The 18,474-nt window shown below is 37.3% G+C and overlaps 1 protein-coding gene across 1 annotated transcript; it reads left to right on the top strand.

The window, feature by feature from the left end:
• Positions 1-1,981: 1,981 nt before the first annotated feature.
• Positions 1,982-16,945, top strand: RASD2 (RASD family member 2). The gene is made up of 3 exons (XM_083365726.1): positions 1,982-2,722; positions 12,233-12,512; positions 14,156-16,945. The coding sequence occupies exons 2-3, from the start codon at positions 12,242-12,244 to the stop codon at positions 14,683-14,685; spliced, it is 801 nt and encodes a 266-aa protein (XP_083221852.1). The 5' UTR covers positions 1,982-2,722; positions 12,233-12,241; the 3' UTR covers positions 14,686-16,945.
• Positions 16,946-18,474: the final 1,529 nt, after the last annotated feature.

The raw sequence follows: 18,474 nt of genomic DNA, 5'->3' as shown, positions 1-18,474 counted from the left end.
GTGGAAATGCCAATCAGCATGACTGAGCTGATGATCTCCCATTTTCCAAATGCCGTGGTGGCGAACCTATGGCACGGGTGCCACAGGTGGCACCCAGAGCCCTCTCTGTGGGCACGCATGCCATCATCTCAGTCCTAGGCCTTCAGCTGGGTTTTATAAAACCTTTTTGCTTTAGGCCTCCACCGCCGTGTACAAAAAAAAGGTTCAAACAATCAATTTCAACTTCTTGTGGGAAAAACGTTCTCACAAAGTTGGAATTGATTGATTGAACTTTTTAGTCCCACCCAGTCTGCTGTTACCATCACAGCCATGCCCAACCGATGGGGCATGCCCACCCAATTGGCCACACACACTCAAAGGACCACGCCCACCCGGCACCCAATGATACATAAGTGGGTTTTGGGTTGCAGTTTGGGCATTCGGTCTCTAAAAGGTTTGCCATCACTGTCCTAGTGGATCAGAAAAATCTGTACTCCTCCAAGTCAGCCATTCCCATTTCCCAGTTCAGACCACATAAATTGCGTTAGGTCATAAATAAATCTTACTAATTTTATTTAGCATGGTTTACTTCTTTTCTTCAGGCAGTTGCACCTTGGTGTTGAGAAAAACAGAGTTGGAATTTATTTGTACTTGTATGAGAGACCAGCAGAAAATTCCAAGGCACTGGCTAGATTGGAAATAAAAGGAGTGGGGGGGAAACCAATTACTTCTATGTGGTAGCAAAAAAGTGTATGGACATATTACTCCAAGTCAAGCCTGACTTGAAAGACTATTTATTTGATCTAAATTGAAGAGAGAGATTTGTTATTCTATCCTGCAACTAGCTCAAAAATACATTTCTTCCCATTGATACAATCCTCTAAGATTCTTTATTTTCAAATAAGAGAACTATTTTTCACAGCTCAGTAATCTATAAATTGTCTTAGTGGTGTGAACGTTTTGGCATCACTTCTGATTTCTGTATAAAGCAGCTCTGCACTGATTAATTTGATGGTGTGGAAGGCATCTCTCTGTTATGTTTATCCTAAAGTTCTGGTGTCTGATCAGGGTTTATTCATCTGTACTAGGAGTTTTTGAAGATTAGAGTAAGTTTCAATTGCTGTCAAAAAATTTTTAGTTTTGATGTAGTTTTGCTTTTCCATTTCCAGGCTCTTCCAGTACTATATGGAATCAAAATTACAATGGAAAAGCTAAGATGCCTTAAAGAAAATTATCAACAAGAAAATAGAATCCCCTCTATTCATCTTCTAGGCCTCAGCGTGTCATTCAGCTTCCACTGAAACCCTTCAGCAGCATATCAGCTGGTGTTGCTTCTGGCTACTCATGCTATATTGTCCAAAGTGTTGGTATCAAAGGATACAGATTAGGATGATTTCTGTGGAAATGTGTTGACCAACTCCTCGATATATAACCATGGTAATAAGCTGCATGGATTCCTCAGAAGGGAAATAGCATGGAAATGAAATTCCAAGCTATTTATGATTCTCAGCATAATACATTCATAAATTACCAGCAGAATGATATAGGTACCCAGTTCTGGTTAAATATTGAAGGAGACTGACTGGGTCAAAAGAGAAATCACAGCTTTTAACAGCACGTCCTTATTAGGCTTAGTCAGTTTGATTCCCTTTAGCAGGAAAAACACCAGAGGAGAGAGAGATGTTCTCTGAATTTGTAGGCTGAAATAAAATCCAGAACCATACTGATCTATTGCTTGTTTTGCTTTTTGAACTTGAGTACTGTGGGAGAGGAATGGAGGCTGTTCAGAAGGTAAGCAACCATGTAAAAGATCATTACGACAGCTCTTTAGTTCCTCCTTGGGATAAACAAGGAGGAAAGAAGAATAACTTTGTTTTGACACAAAGTCTCCTATTGCTTCTTCCACAAGATCCCACCCTCTTGGCAACTGTCCCTTAACAACACTAACACTGACTGTCTTCAAGAGAGGAGTGAACTGATTAGCTACAGGAAGAAATGCAAGTTCACCAGCAGCTGAAAGGGAGAAGAGGAGAGAGAAGGCAACTGTATCAGAGACGCAAATGCATCACTTTAGTACTGAAAGGCAGAAGAAATCTTAGCATTTTTTTAAGTGTGTTGATTTTTGTAAAAGCAAGGTCTTTTGGTTGAGGCTTTTGTGTTATGGTAATTATTTTCTTGCTATTTATATTATTGAATTCAGCCCCTTTGCTCTTCCATTTTCCTCTTGGAAATCTGCACAAAGAGAGGGGCAGAGGTCAGGGAGATGCATTGACCAGTTTCTATGGGTTGATGTCACAGCAGAGCTCTCGAATGAAACCTTCTGGATTTGAAGTTACAAAGCAACAACTCTGCAAGGAGGAGAGGAGACTGACAGCTGTATTTTGGACTGAACTAAGACGAGTGGGTAGGTCTTCTGCACAAGAGCCCCCAATCAAGAATTCTTTTTCCGAGTCCAGAAGACAAAGGGGCAAGTGCTGATTCCTGAAGAACAAACTTTGGGCCATGCGTGTCTCCTGATTCAGCACAGGACAGCCACTGAGGCACAGTTGCCCTTCTCTTTTTGGAGCCTGGTGAAGGGGTGTGGGGTGTGGGTGGATTGGGGTAAAGAAGCAAGAGACTTAGGTAGGAAGCATCTGGCTCCAGCTGCAGCAGCAGCAGTGGCTGCAGCTGCTAATTCAGTCCTCTGAACCAAGGCTGCTGGCTGCACCTGAATCAAAGATTTCCCTTCTCAAGGAAGGAAAAGGTAAGAGATGAGCTTTATATCTTTATTATACCTGGGAACAATAGCTCCCAGTAGCAATGAATGCTTCAAAAGGAAAACATTTAAAGATTTTCTAAGGGGTGTGTGTGTGTGTATGAGAGGGAGAGGGAGAGGGAGAGGGAGAGGGAGAGGGAGAGGGAGAGAATTTAGATTTGCAAAATGTGTTGTTGGGTTTATAACTTAACCATTCAGGAATGACAGAAAAATGGGAAAGAACAGGGGCTTGCAATTACAATTTCTCCTATAGATGCTGTGCATTTGTTTGCTTTGGATGCTCAGGACAGAGTAATAGTCCTAAGGAAGGCAAAGCCAGCTATTTGGGCTCAATGAGAAACATGTTCAGCCTCCATCTGCCACCGGTCTCTTTTCACATTTTCCATCTCTCTGCATGTCAGTTTTGGTTGGGTCATTTTTATTCTCACTGTGTGTTTTTAGTACCACCATTTTATGGATGCATGCTATTGAGAAGATAGCTGCTTCCACACCACTTCTATGACTACAGTCATAGAATCGAGATGTGATACTAAAACCATTAAGGGTTCAGAACTACTGAAGATTAAAGGCACAATAAAAAAAACCTGGAAAATATCTTACCTAAGGACCCATAGTGGGTCAGTTGCTATTTCCATTATTATAAATTAAATGGAATAAAGAGATGAATAAAGGTTCCACAAAAAAGGAGAAATGGGCACTCATTTTAGAAAGCAAACCAACTATCTACTGGCTCACTGAGTAACTCAACTGCGAATTGTTCTCTTTTTGCATCATCATCTTCGTGTTTCCTAGAAAACTAGCTGAAGTATTTGGAAGAAAATACTGGCATTCAACATGTGGGAAAGGTTGTGATCTAATAAATTGTCACTGAAAATAAGAAGCATATTTTTAATGGATTAAAAATAGGAGCAGGGGGAAAAACAGAAGTTAAACTTGTAGCAACTAAATACTGAAGCATTCTTCTTTTATCTCTTCAATGCGTTACAAGTGCACACCCAGCCCCCCCAAAAAAAAACATTAACTCAACCACTTAATCAGAAAAGCAGAAAAGCAGAGAAGTAAGAAATGGGAGGATAGGCACGGTGCATGAAAGACTAAGCTATCCTCAAGTGTGGCTCCTCATTTTTTTATTGGACTTTTCAGAGACCACACAAAAAGCATTTAATGTGCTGAAGGATCTGAATTGCTTTTGTAGGCAGGGTCTCTTTTGGAATCGGTAACCGAGCAAATGGAATTGGACAGACAAAAATGAGTACAAAGCAATGCTAATAAATCTTAATTGTAGTTTGAAGCTTTCCCCACCCCCCGCATGGGTCCCTCTATTTTTTATTTAATATTTTACTGTCTATAGTATACTATACCTCATAAGGTAGTAAGGAGTGCAGTTGGTACTTAGACACTGGAAGGAATCAGACAATCTCAGTTTAATAGCTAAGTACCATTATCATTACTGACTTTACTGACTTAGGGCAAATCATTCATTATTATTTTCTTTCCCACAACTAAAAATTACATCGCAGAGGCATGTTGAAAAGGGATGTTGCTTCTATTATTTTTAAGAGCTGCAGGTTAAAAACTGCATGAGGTGATGCAAAATGTTTAAATTATGAATGTAGCACTTCGCTGTTGAGCTGAAATGTATTTATAGCAATGTGAGGTCCAAACCATGAAGATGAAAGTAGTATCGACAGCTGATTAGGATGTAACCAGCAATTCTGCAGAATATACTGTTAAAGTGTTTATTTTGTATCTAGGGAGAGAACGTTTCAAATCAAAAGGATTAGATGAGTGTGTTAAGTATGTTAAACAAGGCACAAACAATCGTTACAGTAGGGCTGAAGAGCAGAAAACAGCTTCAAAATGGACTCAGTATTTGGAACAGATATTACAATCTTAAGGTCTGACCCCTGAAACCTTCCGTGTGTAAATTTAAACAGGGATAAAATACTGTTCTACAAAAAAAACTGAGTGGGAAGGAAGAAAAATATTGATCCAAATATTTTTATTCAGAAATTTGATCACCCCTATAAATATATAGGATAAAACATTATGCAAGATCATAGTTAGAAGGCAGAAATCCCAAGTGAGACCTATGAATAGATTTACAAATAATATGGAGGTAAATCTATGTTTGCCATTGGCTATATTCTTTAAAAATTGGTTTTCTGATAAGCGTATCAGCATACTAATATTTATATTTTTAATTGTAAATTTAATACATTTTAGATGCATATATCTAAAAATGTAAGAGCTGGCTTCCATAATTATTGTTTGAGGGTCTGATCTTTTCTGTCAGACAGAATTCTGAGAGCTATTGCCTAGCCACAAAATTGTTGCTTAAGAACGCTTTATGAATAAGGGTTTGCAAAAATTTCATGTGGGAACACACTACATGTTGACTAGAAACTAACAGATATGATAGCAAATGATTTTTTTTAAAGAACAAACTGTAGCAAAGACAACTAACTATACATAACAGCCAAAGACTAAATAACAAAGAGTCTAAAATCTCTAGCTGCTCCATTAGGATCAGAAAGCTTATGTTTTCTAAATTCTGAAGAATATTGATGTGTCTGTCTAATCAAGCCCATGTTATCATAACTGCTTCTTTCTTTTGAATAAGAAAACAGCTTGGTAAGGGAGAGATTGCCTACAAGTGATTAAGGTGATTGAATAGTTAGTTTTAAAAGCTTTAATTATCTGATGACTTTGTTTATGATCAATGAGTGGGCCCTTTGTAAAAAGAAAATTAGGCACACTGGGACTTAACTGGGACTGAGGTTGCAATCAAATGCATATTGATTGAGGAGTAGATCTACTAAAACGGACCTCCTTCCAAATAAACATGTTTTACCAAGCCTATTTGACATTTTCTGGTCTGCACTCTTTAGAGCAGGGGTCCCCAACCCCGGCAACTTTAAGACCTGTGGATTTCAACTCCCAGAATTCTGGGAGTTGAAGTCCAGAAGTCTTAAAGTTGCTGAGGTTGGGGAACCCTGCTTTAGTGATGTTTTATTGTCTGCACCTAGGTTTTTCATTCCACACCTTCAATCTCATGAAATGTTTCCAGACAGTTCAAAGGCTGTATCAACACCAGGCTTAGGCAATAAGCCAGTCACCCAAAGGATCAACACTTGATCTAAAAACAGGGGACCCTGCTAGGAAGAAAAAGTTCAAAGGCTGTATAAGTATGGGATGCTGCAAGTTGATACACCCATCACAAAAGAAACTTCTTAAAATAAATTTCTGTTCTGTAATATGAGAATTTTGCATGTGCTCCAAATATTGGGAAGACTTAGAAGTTTGGAGAATAAATTATATGCTTAATCCCTGATTCTTTGTCATGCTCATTAAAAGATTCGAGCAAAAGGGTTCGCATTTTTCTTTAAGAAAAATCGGTCAGCAAAGAAGCTGCTATTGGCCACAGCAGGGAGAACATACTATACTATACTGAAAATAAGTTTATTCATATTTTTAAATAAAAGTGCAATGAGAAGGAAAAGGCACTGCTACTATTGAAATGCATGCAGGAGGACATGGAAATGCCACCCGTGGCAAATGTGATTAGCCACCTTTTTTGTTTTTGTTTTAACCTGAAGTCAGTTTATTCCCAAATTTCTCCTTACAATTATCCAGTGGCGTAGTGTGGGGGGTGCAGGGGGGCCCGGCCGCACTGGGTGCAACATCTGGGGGGGGCACGCTCGCACTCGCAGCTCTCTGCCCCTGCCTGGCTCACTCACTCTCTCTCACTGCAGTGCTGGCTGTGCGAATCCGATCCGAGCCGCCGGGTCGCTGCCCACTGTGGAGGGGGGGTGCCAGGCATGCAGTGCGGTGCGGAGAGAGAGCGAGGGACTATCTGGGGGAGGGACAGTGCAGCAGCCGCCCAGCGCAGCGCTGAGCGCGGGAGAGAACCACACCAGACCAGACCAGGCACGGGTTAGGGGGCGCAAATTACTTGCCTTGCCCCGGGTGCTGACAACCCACGCTACGCCACTGCAATTATCTACTATAAAATCTGATGTTGCATTGAGGATTCACAAGCTGTACTCAGAGAACTGTCTGTTGCTCCTCTAAAAGCATCCGTCAAGAATTCATAAAGCTTTCTAAAAGTGGCTACAGATTGATAACTTCAGTGCAAAAGAAGGAAATGACTAAATGGATGGGATTATTCATAGTAATGGAATTCAATTAATGCATATAATGTTTCACTAATTTATAATTGCATTAAGTTAAATTTCGATGTTGCCTGGTTATCCATTCCGCGCTCAGTCCATAAGCCAAAAAAGCTAAACTGAAAATTGTGATTTAAAAGGTTACATTCAAAATTAAAAATAATAATTGTATATTTCAGTGTGGTTGAAAAGAATAAATATTAGGAAATATTTGTTTGAATGAACATGCTTCTAACTAAAAGAAATTTCTTTAATAAACATGGTTCTTTATCTCCTTGAGACCATATTGAAGAGACCATTTTATTTAATAGTTTGATTGGCTTCTCATTATTTTCCTTAATTCATGGCAATAATTGGATTCTTTGCAATTAAAAGAGTGCAATCAAATCTATTTAGGACTGATGACTATAGGTCCACTTTTGTTTCAAGGGATTTAACTATATGATACTTTGCTCTCAGTCAACTAGGACCGATCAGTACAACCCAGATGACATGTCTTCCCATTAGTAAACATGGGTTATAGAAGCTTTCCTACACAAATGTTGAAAGAGGCAGAAAGTAAGCATGCACAAACACCAATAGATTTTAACTCTGTACTCTTCCCATTCATGTCAGATTGTTTCAATTAAGCAATAGGCAGGTACAAAGATGAGTCAAGAGGTAGACGGAACTAAGACAAATAGTAAACCAGGATAAGTTGCCTATCATTGCTCAGACAAATCCCCAATTGTTAAATGGACAGCCTTGGTGCTCACCTAGTAGAAAACTCTGAAGATTCTTGATTCTGTCTTCAAGATAGAATAGGATAACTTTTTATAAGATAACTTTTCAATATATTATTTATTTTTTTATTTTATCCCACCTTGATTTTTGGTCAGCTGAAGGTGAAGGTGAGTCCTTGGGGAGAAGGGCGGCATATAAATTTAATAAATCTCAATCTATTCCATCTATTTTCCCTGCAACAATAACTCTCTGAGGGAGATTGGGCTAAGAGGAAACAAATTATCTGAAGTCACCAAGATAGCCTTTATGACTAAGAAAGGAATAGAAATCCCCATTTCTCAGTTTCTAGCCCAGCACTTTAACTGCTCCACCAAACTAGTTTTCATTCATTATGCCACTGACTGGCTGTCCCCTGGTTGGGTGGCATATGTACGTATCATTGGAATCAATCAGCACACCACATATAGTTCCTATGGTCATAAAAGGTAAAGGTAAAGGTTCCCCCGCACATGCATGCTAGTCATTTCCAACTCTAGGGGCCGGTGCTCATCTCCGTTTCAAAGCCGAAGAGCCAGTGCTTGTCCGAGGACGTCTCCGTGGTCATGTGGCCCTATTTCCCAATCCCTCACAAAATTGTTTGAAATAGACATGTGTTCTTTTTTTACTTCTGCAGACATCAAAACACTGAGAACTGGCAAATAACCCCTTGAGCTGATCAATACCCCTCCCCCAGTTAACCGTTGATGTATGAAAAGTATTATTCAATTGGTGCCCTAGGCCAAATTTCTTCTGCTCCTATATAAAAGAAGCAACCTTCAGCTATTCCCTACAAAGAAAGGAAAGACTCTCTCTGTTCTACATCCCATAGTTTTATTTCATGCTGTGTGAATTTGTCAGGTAGTATGAAAAAAAAATCTGAAGATTTACAAGGAGGTGACACGGTTGCATTTTAAAAACCCATAAAATAAAAGACAGATTAGGGATAGATTATGGAGAAGATCTATCTATGTGGTCACTAAGAGTTGACAACAACTTAGTGGCATATAATCACACTAAATTAGAAACGTGTTTTTTGGATGCTATGACACCTGAACCTCCATGGGGAAGAAAGGAAGGAAGCAATAGTTGTACTGAGTCCAGGAAGCAGGAGATACAGTGAATCAAGAGATCCATCAGTAGAAGATCAGCCTGCATGCCCATTTTGGGTGCATTACAGTTCCAGATACACCGTAGCTGATGCAGAAAGAAATCAATTTCTAAACATAGTTAAAGTTTGCAGATATCCAGAACTGATTGTGTACTGATAAAGTGGCTGTGGAAATGTCCTAAATTAGCTGGCATGACAAGAATTATTTTCAATCCTATAAATAAAAAGACAATAAATGAATCAGACTCCTTTCCATAATATTAAAATATTAGCTGACTCATCATTCAAGCCCACTTCAAAATGAGGGACTGTCTCTTGTCTCACATTGCATTTTAAAATGCTGAAAATGATGCAATTGATTTAAACAAAATTTAATTACCTGAAAGTCTATATAACCCAAGTCAATCCAATTCACAATGCATTGTGAATCTAATGTAGTCTGGAATCATCTCTGAAATAAGAATTACAAAAATTGTCACTCCCTTACATATTCTGATTTTTATATAGCATTGAGTGAGGTATTATACTATACCAAAAATATCTAAGTGACATTCTGAATTTATTCACGGACAATAAACAATACTTAGAGGGCCATCCAATGAATTTTCTTTCTTCCAAGTGACATTTGCTAAGATTTCTTTTTCCTCCCTTATTCCTCCCTTATCAGTTTTGCTACTGATACTTAGAAATGGTAGAACATGAGTTTACACATTTGAAAAGTTTGCTTGTATTTTTAAGAGGTTAATAAATAAGAGTGGGCAACCAGAAGGGGAATATCAATAATGCAAAATTTAACAGTGCAAAATAAAATCTAAAATAAATGAAGAACAAGATTGTCTTTCATAACACCTTATTTAATTTTCAAATGCACTCACTCACTGCTTTCGTATGGTTATCCTCAAGAGGAGGAGACATATGTCTTATATTTTTTCTGTACATCAGAAGAAGGAAGGAAGTAACACATCACCTAGTTTTGCAGATGTCACAAGCCACTCTGTGAGCAAATATTTGCAAAGTATTGACTGTGGTTGATTATTATGAAAAAATGATAGCTTTGGGGGAAACAGTACTGATAAACAAAATAGAATTATTATTTTGTGACTTCTTACAGCTATTCTTCTGCATTTTTCTTGTTATTAATGCTATGCATAGAGCCTTTGTCATTTTCAGAGGTCAGCATGCTTACATCCTGGTTATGTAAAGAAGTCAACTGTCTTTTTTTATTGTTTACCTCATCTCTAATTCTATGTTCTTAAACTGTGAAAGTAGACAAAGGGCATTTCCATACATGGCCTTGATTTGCATTGGAAAAATTTGTCCATTTGTACGAATTGTACAACTCTTGATGTAATATTTGCATCGGGAAAAGCCAGGGCCAGGTGCAATGGGAAGTGACCAGCAATGCCATTAATTGGCTCAATTCTCTTCTGAAATGGATTGAAACTTTGTATGTTAATGGCCAACAAAATGTTAAATGTACCTGAATCACAGCAACTTTATGCAAGTCATAATGAAAATCAATTGTCTTCCAAAGCCTGTTCAATAAAATGTTTTGTGGAATGCTAGAAGGAATGGAATTTGGTTGCTATATATGTCGATATTATTCTTTCTATTGGTGTTATACATATAGATTTTATAAATCTGATTCCAAGTTAGAAAGAAAAGTCAAGTTCACAATTCAGATATGAAATTGGTGTGGTAGAAATTATAAAAACTTTTTTAGATGTTTTGATTATCTGGAATGCAAGGTTAAAATCATTTATTCTACAAATTAAAGTTAAGTAGCAGTATTAGGGATAGAAAGTTCTTAGAATATATTTAATTACTATAAGCCACAGTCAAGCTACAGTTAGTCCATCATTAACCAGTAGGGCTATATGCACTAGTGTTACTCCATGTGCCTGCCTTTCACACACAATATACCTTCTCCAGGATTCTTACCTGAAAGATAAGAATCTTTATTGTCAAAATAAAGCATCCAAAGATACTATCTGCAAAAAAATAATATTTTATTTCACCGTCACTGGAAAGCATTATGATGATGATGGTGGTTGGTCACATAGCCAGCCAGATGTTTACACTATCTTTGGCATTTTTATCCACCTATCAAGTCTTCCCCAAAGACCTAGGGTAGATAAATGTTATTGTTTGATGGTACTAAATGTATGATTGCAGGACAGAACTTAAACATAAAACAATAAGGTTAGAAGAGATCTATTTTAATTTATACAATTTTTATATTATATTTTATTCTGCCCTGTAAACCACCCTGAGCCCTTCGGGAATAGGGCGGTATAAAAATTTAATTAATTAATTAATTAATTAATTAATTAAATAAAGATCTAACCCAACCCCCTGCTCAAGCAGGAGACCTTACACCATTCCAAACAAATTGCTGACCAATCTCTTCTTGAAAACCTCCAGTGGTGTAAGCTGTAAGCTGTTCCAAGTAAAGCTGCATTTTGCAGTTTACTGATTGTAATTTTGTCAATGCTGATGATGTTCAAGTGGTGCTCCAGATGTTTTGGATCAGTTACTATTGATACTATCTTTTCTTTCATTTGCCATAATCATTCTATTTGCAAGTCTTTCCATTTTGTTTTTTTTTCTCTAGTTCTTTCTCTTTTGTTCTTCTCTCTCCAGCTTCTGCCATGTTCACTATTCAGACTTTTTTGGCTTTTTTTATCAACAATTGTTAAGTCTGGGGTGTTATGTGAAGGAGCTTGTCTGTTTAAGTTCTAAATCCCCAAAGTGCTTGAGTTTGTTCATTTTCTTTTACTTTGTCTATTTTCATTTCATTTCATTTCATTTCATTTATTATATTTGTATACCGCCCTTCTCCCGAAGGACTCAGGGCGGTGAACAGGGCACATAAAAATACAGAATACAAAAATTAAAAAAGAATTAAATAAGAGCCCGAGCTAAAAACAGTAGAGTAATAAAAATCCCCAATAAAAACCCCAGCACATCCCCCATCAGGCCAGGCCGGCTTGTTCAAATAGGTAGGTCTTCAGGCCGCGTTGGAAGGAGCGAAGGTCAGGTGCCATCCGGAGCTCAACCGGCAGCTGATTCCATAAAGCCGGGGCGCCCACAGAGAAGGCCCTCCCCCTGGGGGCCACCAGCCGACATTCTCTGACCGGTGGCACCCTGAGGAGGCCCTCTCTGTGAGAACGCACAGGGCGGAGGGAAGTTGACGCCGGCAGCAGGTGATCCCCGAGGTACTCCGGACCCATGCCATGTAGGGCCTTGAAAACCATTACCAAAACCTATTTTGTGGTCCCATTAGTTTTTACTTGTAGGTAAATGGTATTTCTTGCAGATATTCCAATTGCCACATTGTTGCTATATTGTCATGCCATTGTTTATAGTTAATTTTTGTTCCACTGTGGTATTCTGATGGCAGTGTTATTTTTACTGTCATTGGTAATAATTGTTCCTTTTTTTACATCTTTTCAGATCTGAGCAATGATGAAGACTATGTCCAGTGGGAACTGTTCCTTGAATGTGCCAGCCAAGAATTCCTACCGGATGGTTGTATTGGGAGCCTCCAGGGTGGGCAAGAGTTCCATTGTCTCTCGGTTTCTCAATGGCCGCTTTGATGACCAATACACGCCCACCATTGAGGATTTCCATCGCAAAGTTTACAACATTCGAGGTGACATGTATCAGCTGGACATCTTGGATACATCTGGGAATCATCCATTCCCTGCCATGAGGAGGCTCTCCATTCTTACAGGTTAGAAATATACTGTACATGTGAGGCTTAACTGGCAAGTTAAGTTTGCCATAGTCAGAGCTGATCACTTTTTGGGAGAAGAAGCAAGCTGATGATGCCTGGGAAAATTGCCCCATGGTTAACTCTAAATCCTGTCTTTAAGAGGCAACCACCAATTTCCCAAAGACTAAGTCAGATGCTTTTGGACAACAAGACTTTGGTTTTCTTGGACAAACAAACTCTTGTGGCATGGCAAGCTGATCTGAAAATTCAAACGTATTTCAAGAGCAGCAAGTGAGATAACATGAATGTCTATTGTTCAAAGAGGACAAAATCATCTTTGGCTATATGTGAGCCCACCAATGTATCTGAAATGGACTTTTTTTCATTGACGGCTATTGATTCTTTGATATTTATATAGAAATAGTCATCAGCTCATGACTACAGTTGAGCCTAAAATTTCCATTGCTCAGCCAGACAGTTGTTAAGTGACATTTAATAACCTTTTTTCTGCCACAGCTGTTAAGTGAATCACTGCAGTTGTTAAGTTAGTAACATGGTTGTTAAGTGAATCTGGTTTTCTCATTGCCTTTGCTTGTCAGAAATTTGCAAAAGGTGATCACATGACCCTGGGACACTGCAGCCATCATAAATACATGCCAAATGTCAAAATTTTGATCATGGGAATGATGCAATAGTAATGTGTGAAAAACAATCATAAGTCACTTTTTCAGTTCCATTGTTATTTTGGATAGTCTCTAAATAAATGATTTTAAGTGAAAAACTGTGTATTAGGATTGGCTGAAAATAGACATACATAATCAATTGAAACCAACTGACCCAACCTTTCATTTTATATAAGTGGATCGCACATCAACTATTTCCTTTTTCTGGTTTATCTGCATTAATTATTACATGAAGCATTGTGACTGGACAATGCAATGCAACATCATTTTTTTACAGAACATATAAAACAGCAACCACAGTCAGATAGTTTGCTATTAGAATTTAGGAAATTTAAATGCTAAGCAATAGCAAGGGAGCAATATATAGAGAATGATATATGAAAGATTGAAAAATGGAACTTATGGAACTTATGGAAAACATTGGAAATTTAGTAAGAAATGTTTTAGATACTGAATAAATTAAACTTCACAGGTTGTTCAGCATTTAGTTCTTAGAGCTAGAGAAGGTGGAAAAAAATATTAGCAATAGTATCAATTCAATTTTCCACTGAAGAGGATGCTGCTACAAAATAAAAAGGTTAAAATTCCCCTTGATGACATAGAAGCTTTGCAACCTGAATTCATTGCACTGCAACTATACATTAATTGGTCCCTTACTTCTGTGAATTATTAAATAATATTTATTTTATTCAAATATCCTGAATGTTTTTGTTTTATTGCTATTGTCCCCCACCCTAATTCTCTCCACTTATGCTAGACTTTAGTTCTCACCTTCCTAGGTAGTATGGCTTTTGATTAGAAAAGTATTAGGTATTATGGGCATTGAACTCTGACGAATAGAACGCACTAGACTGCAAATTCTGCCATAAAATCTATAGAATTTATAACAGTTTTACTGTCTGCTGTTTTAAAACACATATTTCCGTATGATGAAGTTGTAACCTACTGCCTTTATTCTTTCCTGTTGAAATACTGCAGGTGATGTTTTCATCCTTGTATTCAGTTTGGACAACAGAGAATCCTTTGATGAGGTCAAGAGGCTCCAGAAGCAGATCCTTGAAGTCAAATCTTGTCTGAAGAACAAAACCAAGGAAACAGGGGATCTGCCCATGGTGATCTGTGGTAACAAGAATGATCATGGTGAACTCTATCGCCAAGTGAGTTCTGATGAAGCTGAGAAGCTTGTCTCCAGTGATGAGAACTGTGCTTACTTTGAAGTCTCAGCAAAGAAGAACACCAACGTGAATGAGATGTTCTATGTTCTTTTCAGCATGGCCAAACTACCCCATGAAATGAGCCCAGCTCTTCATAGGAAGATCTCTGTGCAGTATGGCGATACTTTCCACCAAAAGTCATTCAGGATGCATAGGGTCAAAGAGACAGATGCCTATGGCATGATTTCCCCCTTTGCTCGTCGACCCAGTGTCAACAGTGATTTGAAATATATAAAATCCAAAGTCCTCAGAGAAGGGCAAGCAAGGGAGAGAGAAAAATGCACAATCCAGTAAAAGAAGCTCCACTGAGGAGTCCATAGCGTATGTGCGGTGCCTTAAAGAAAGTGGCTGAACAAAGACAGTCTGAAAATATTTACAGAGTCATGGGTGACAACTACAGTCATCAGAATACTTTGGATAGAGCATTGTACCATTTCTGTAAAGATATAAATAAATTAAAACACAGCATTGTAAATACTTGAAGCTGGAATGGTAGATAACTGCCATACACAGCCCTTATTATTTGGACTTTTGGTTTTTGTATTTTTTAACAGAAAACAACCGTCTTAGTTTTCTCTCTTTGTTTTCCTTTATTTCAAGAAACTTCAAAGAACAAAGAAATCTGAACTTCAATTTTATACCAAAACAGTTAAAAGATGAGCCTGATTTGTATAAGTTTCTTGAGTAGCCATCATGCAGGAGACAATCTGATAACAAGATGAAAATTGGATGTTGTTTTCCTCCAATTCCTCATCTGAAGAAAATTCAAACATTTTGAGGAAAATATACTTCTTTGTGCTAATTCTTCATCGTGTCAATACAAATACTACATTTCTTTACTGTTTCAATTTTTCTGTTTTTTGCAAATGACAAAGTGTTTGTTTTAATTAATATGTGAATTAGTTGGCAAGTATGATCTAGAAATACCAGCTGATTTTCAGTTACATGATATGTAAATAATTTCTGTACTGTAAGAACCAGCACACCTGTTTCATATGATTTTCTGTTCCAAGAAATCCATATATTTGGAAAGTTTTATTGTACACTCATCCAAATCCCATTCATTTTTATTCCACAATAATAATTCTGCTTTCTACTATACTGATAAAAATGACATTGGATGTGTAATGCCAGGTGTTATGCTCTATCCTCCAACTTTCTCACATTAAAGGTGTAAACCTGTGGAGATTAATCGGAGAGCAAGCACAATTGAACTTAGTAGAACTTTATATAACTACACATGAGACTATAGTATAAGATTCTAGGCCAGTGTAGAATGAAATTGAGATTAAAATCTTAAGCATTCTTAGCTGAATAAAATTTGCACTTTGTAATCACAACCTTAAGGTTGAGCATGTTATTATTAAACAATGATATTTATTTCTCACTAACGGTTCTCGCCAGCAGCTACATTTTTCCCATGTTCAAATGGTGCAGCTATTTTTTTGCAAAACGAAGGTTCAGAGTTTAAATTTAACATGGCTGTCTTCCATGTCCATTGTCCATGTACCACAGTACTGAGTGCATCATAATACAGAGTAAACAAGAGCTTATATACTTTTATAATAAAAACATAGCTTTTCTTTCCTCAATCTGCTGCCTTTTAGACCAATTGGTTCTATCTGGAATTCCTTGGCCTTTGCTTGGAATTAGTCTAAAACATCTGGAGGGAACCAAGTTGAAGATGTCTGATGTAGCTATCTCCAATTTTCTTTTTTTTTAAAAAAACAACCCCAACCTTAATATTGGTGGATTTCTTCCAGACAAATTTATTTACCAAATTTATTTTCTTGTGGAGAAAAAGAGCAACGCCAGAATCAGCTTGGTTTGTTACTAAAAACCTACTTGATTATCTTATCTGACTCTTGAATAATCTTTAATATCAGTCTCAATGATGTGATGCCTTCCTTCCTTCCTTCCTTCCTTCCTTCCTTCCTTCCTTCCTTCCTTCCCATATACTAATGGACATTTTTAGAAAAATTACCTCAGACATGAATGTTTACTGTAATGTATGTGGATGTGTATGCACACATCTGCCTAGCAGGAAGAAGAGACACTTCATTCTCAGTAGTGTTAACCTACTGTACACAATGTAGATTTCTAAAATGCTCTACCAGCCCTTAACTATATCACACCTCTGTGTAATATTATACCTCATACACTGTATATATGTGAATAGTACTGTGTGCTTTAGTTGGCATTGCAAGCTTTACTTGCATGAACAAATGTTCACTCTGACATCTAATAATTAGGTAATGTAATGTTCTTGTGAGACAAAATGCTTGTAAGCCGCCCTGAGTCTTCGGAGAAGGGCGGGATATAAATGGAATTAAAATAAAAAATAAAAAAAATAAAAATGGTCTCCCATCTACTTCCACAAGATTGCATACTTCTTTGTTACATAAAATTCAATATTGTTAATTTCCTAGTGCTATTTCAGCCATTTATGTCATTTTGAAAAGATTCTGCATTTGTATAGATGTTTTTTCTCTTTTTCTTTCGATAAATTAATAAATAATAAATAAATTTATTTATTAACTGTGTCTGGACTGATTTATTTTTATAAAAATGTGATCAGGTAGCTGATTTGCTCTGGATGGCAAGCTGTTTAACAGCAAATTATTATGCATTGAATCACATAATTTATAGATGTCTATAAGAGGGCAAGTGACTGCTTACATACTTGCATAAAAATTGTGATGCAAAATTGTGTGATTCTGTGCCATCCTACGTATCATTGTGTAGTATATTATGGGTGCTACTGACACCATTGCTCTAATATAGATTCATAGGAATATTCCAGCTGAAAGATAACTATTCATATTAATGGATGGATTTTCAACAACAGAAAAACAATTTTCCTCACTATAGACATTGTAAGGTTTGTTATTCAAGGGAAACCCACAGCCATATAAATGTAATAATTAATTTAAATAAATAGTAAAATTATAGTATTTTACCACCACAGGAGTTAATACTGGCCAAAGGAATTGGGAGTTTCCATAAAAGCAAACAAGGTCAATCCTGACTGAAAGATAACTTTGGAAATAGAAATTTTGCTTCTGGAGAACCAGAGGAATTTGTCTGAGGCAGCCCGAAATTTGAGACAACATGACAATAGATACCTTGTCCTGGTTTCTATAGCAACCAACATTTTCTAAGCTAATTCCACAAAATGATGACTACACCACCAGTCATGCTTGCAGGAGAAGAAAAGCAGGAATATTGGAATCTGCCCCATGTCTTTTATCTACTGCCCAATAGAATGACTTTAGACAGCTCACATTAATGGAGGAACAGAAAGGATAATGTTTATTTCTTTTCTCTTCCTTGCTGCTCTTATGTCATAATCATCTCAAGCTATTCTTACAATTATTGCTACAATTCCTAATTAACACGATCCATCAACTACAATTATATTAGCAAGTGTTACATGAAACAGAATCTACAGGAGCCTAAGAGGCCACAAAATGAATGAAATTGGGGCTACGGAAGATGGACTCCCACCCACTCCGCCTTTATTCCATGGTATTAAATATTTCTTGGTCCAGGTAATGGCCATATCCACTTATATGGGGAATGTATCAGTCCAGGAACAAAAGGATTTGAGTTCAAATTCACAGTCAGCAATGAGTATCTTTTATCTCACTCATCATTGAAGCATTTGAGAGATATATAACCTTGTGTAATGAGCTGAGATCCCCAGAAGAAGGGTGAGATTTAAAAAAAATGTCTTTGCAGATAGAAAATAAAGATCCTTTATTTGAGTCACTTTGCTTTTCAGAAAGTCACAAAAGGTGATCATATCACCCTGGCATACTGCAAATGTCATAAATATGTATCAGTTGCATATGAATTTTGATCACATAACCATGGGGATGCTGCATGAAAAACAGTCATAGTCACTGTTTTTCAGAACCATTATAACTTTAAAATGACACTAAATGAACTGTTGTAAATTGAAGAGTACCTGTATTTATCTTATATTAATATTTTTGCCAATACATAAGCTCTATAACTTATTAGTTTAGGAGCCCTGGTGGTGCAGTGGTTAGAATACTGTCAAAACTGACTTCATAGTTG

Source organism: Vipera ursinii (assembly GCF_947247035.1).
Source record: "Vipera ursinii genome assembly, chromosome: 6".
In the NCBI taxonomy this organism is placed as follows: domain Eukaryota; kingdom Metazoa; phylum Chordata; class Lepidosauria; order Squamata; family Viperidae; genus Vipera; species Vipera ursinii.
This window is presented reverse-complemented; position numbering and strand designations above follow the sequence as displayed.

Coding starts and splice junctions, on each gene's coding strand:
- RASD2 (XM_083365726.1), top strand. CDS start 12,242: ATGATGAAGACTATGTCCAGTGGGAACTGTTCCTTGAATGTGCCAGCC. Junction 12,513..14,155: donor GAGGCTCTCCATTCTTACAG/GTTAGAAATATA, acceptor GAAATACTGCAG/GTGATGTTTTCATCCTTGTA.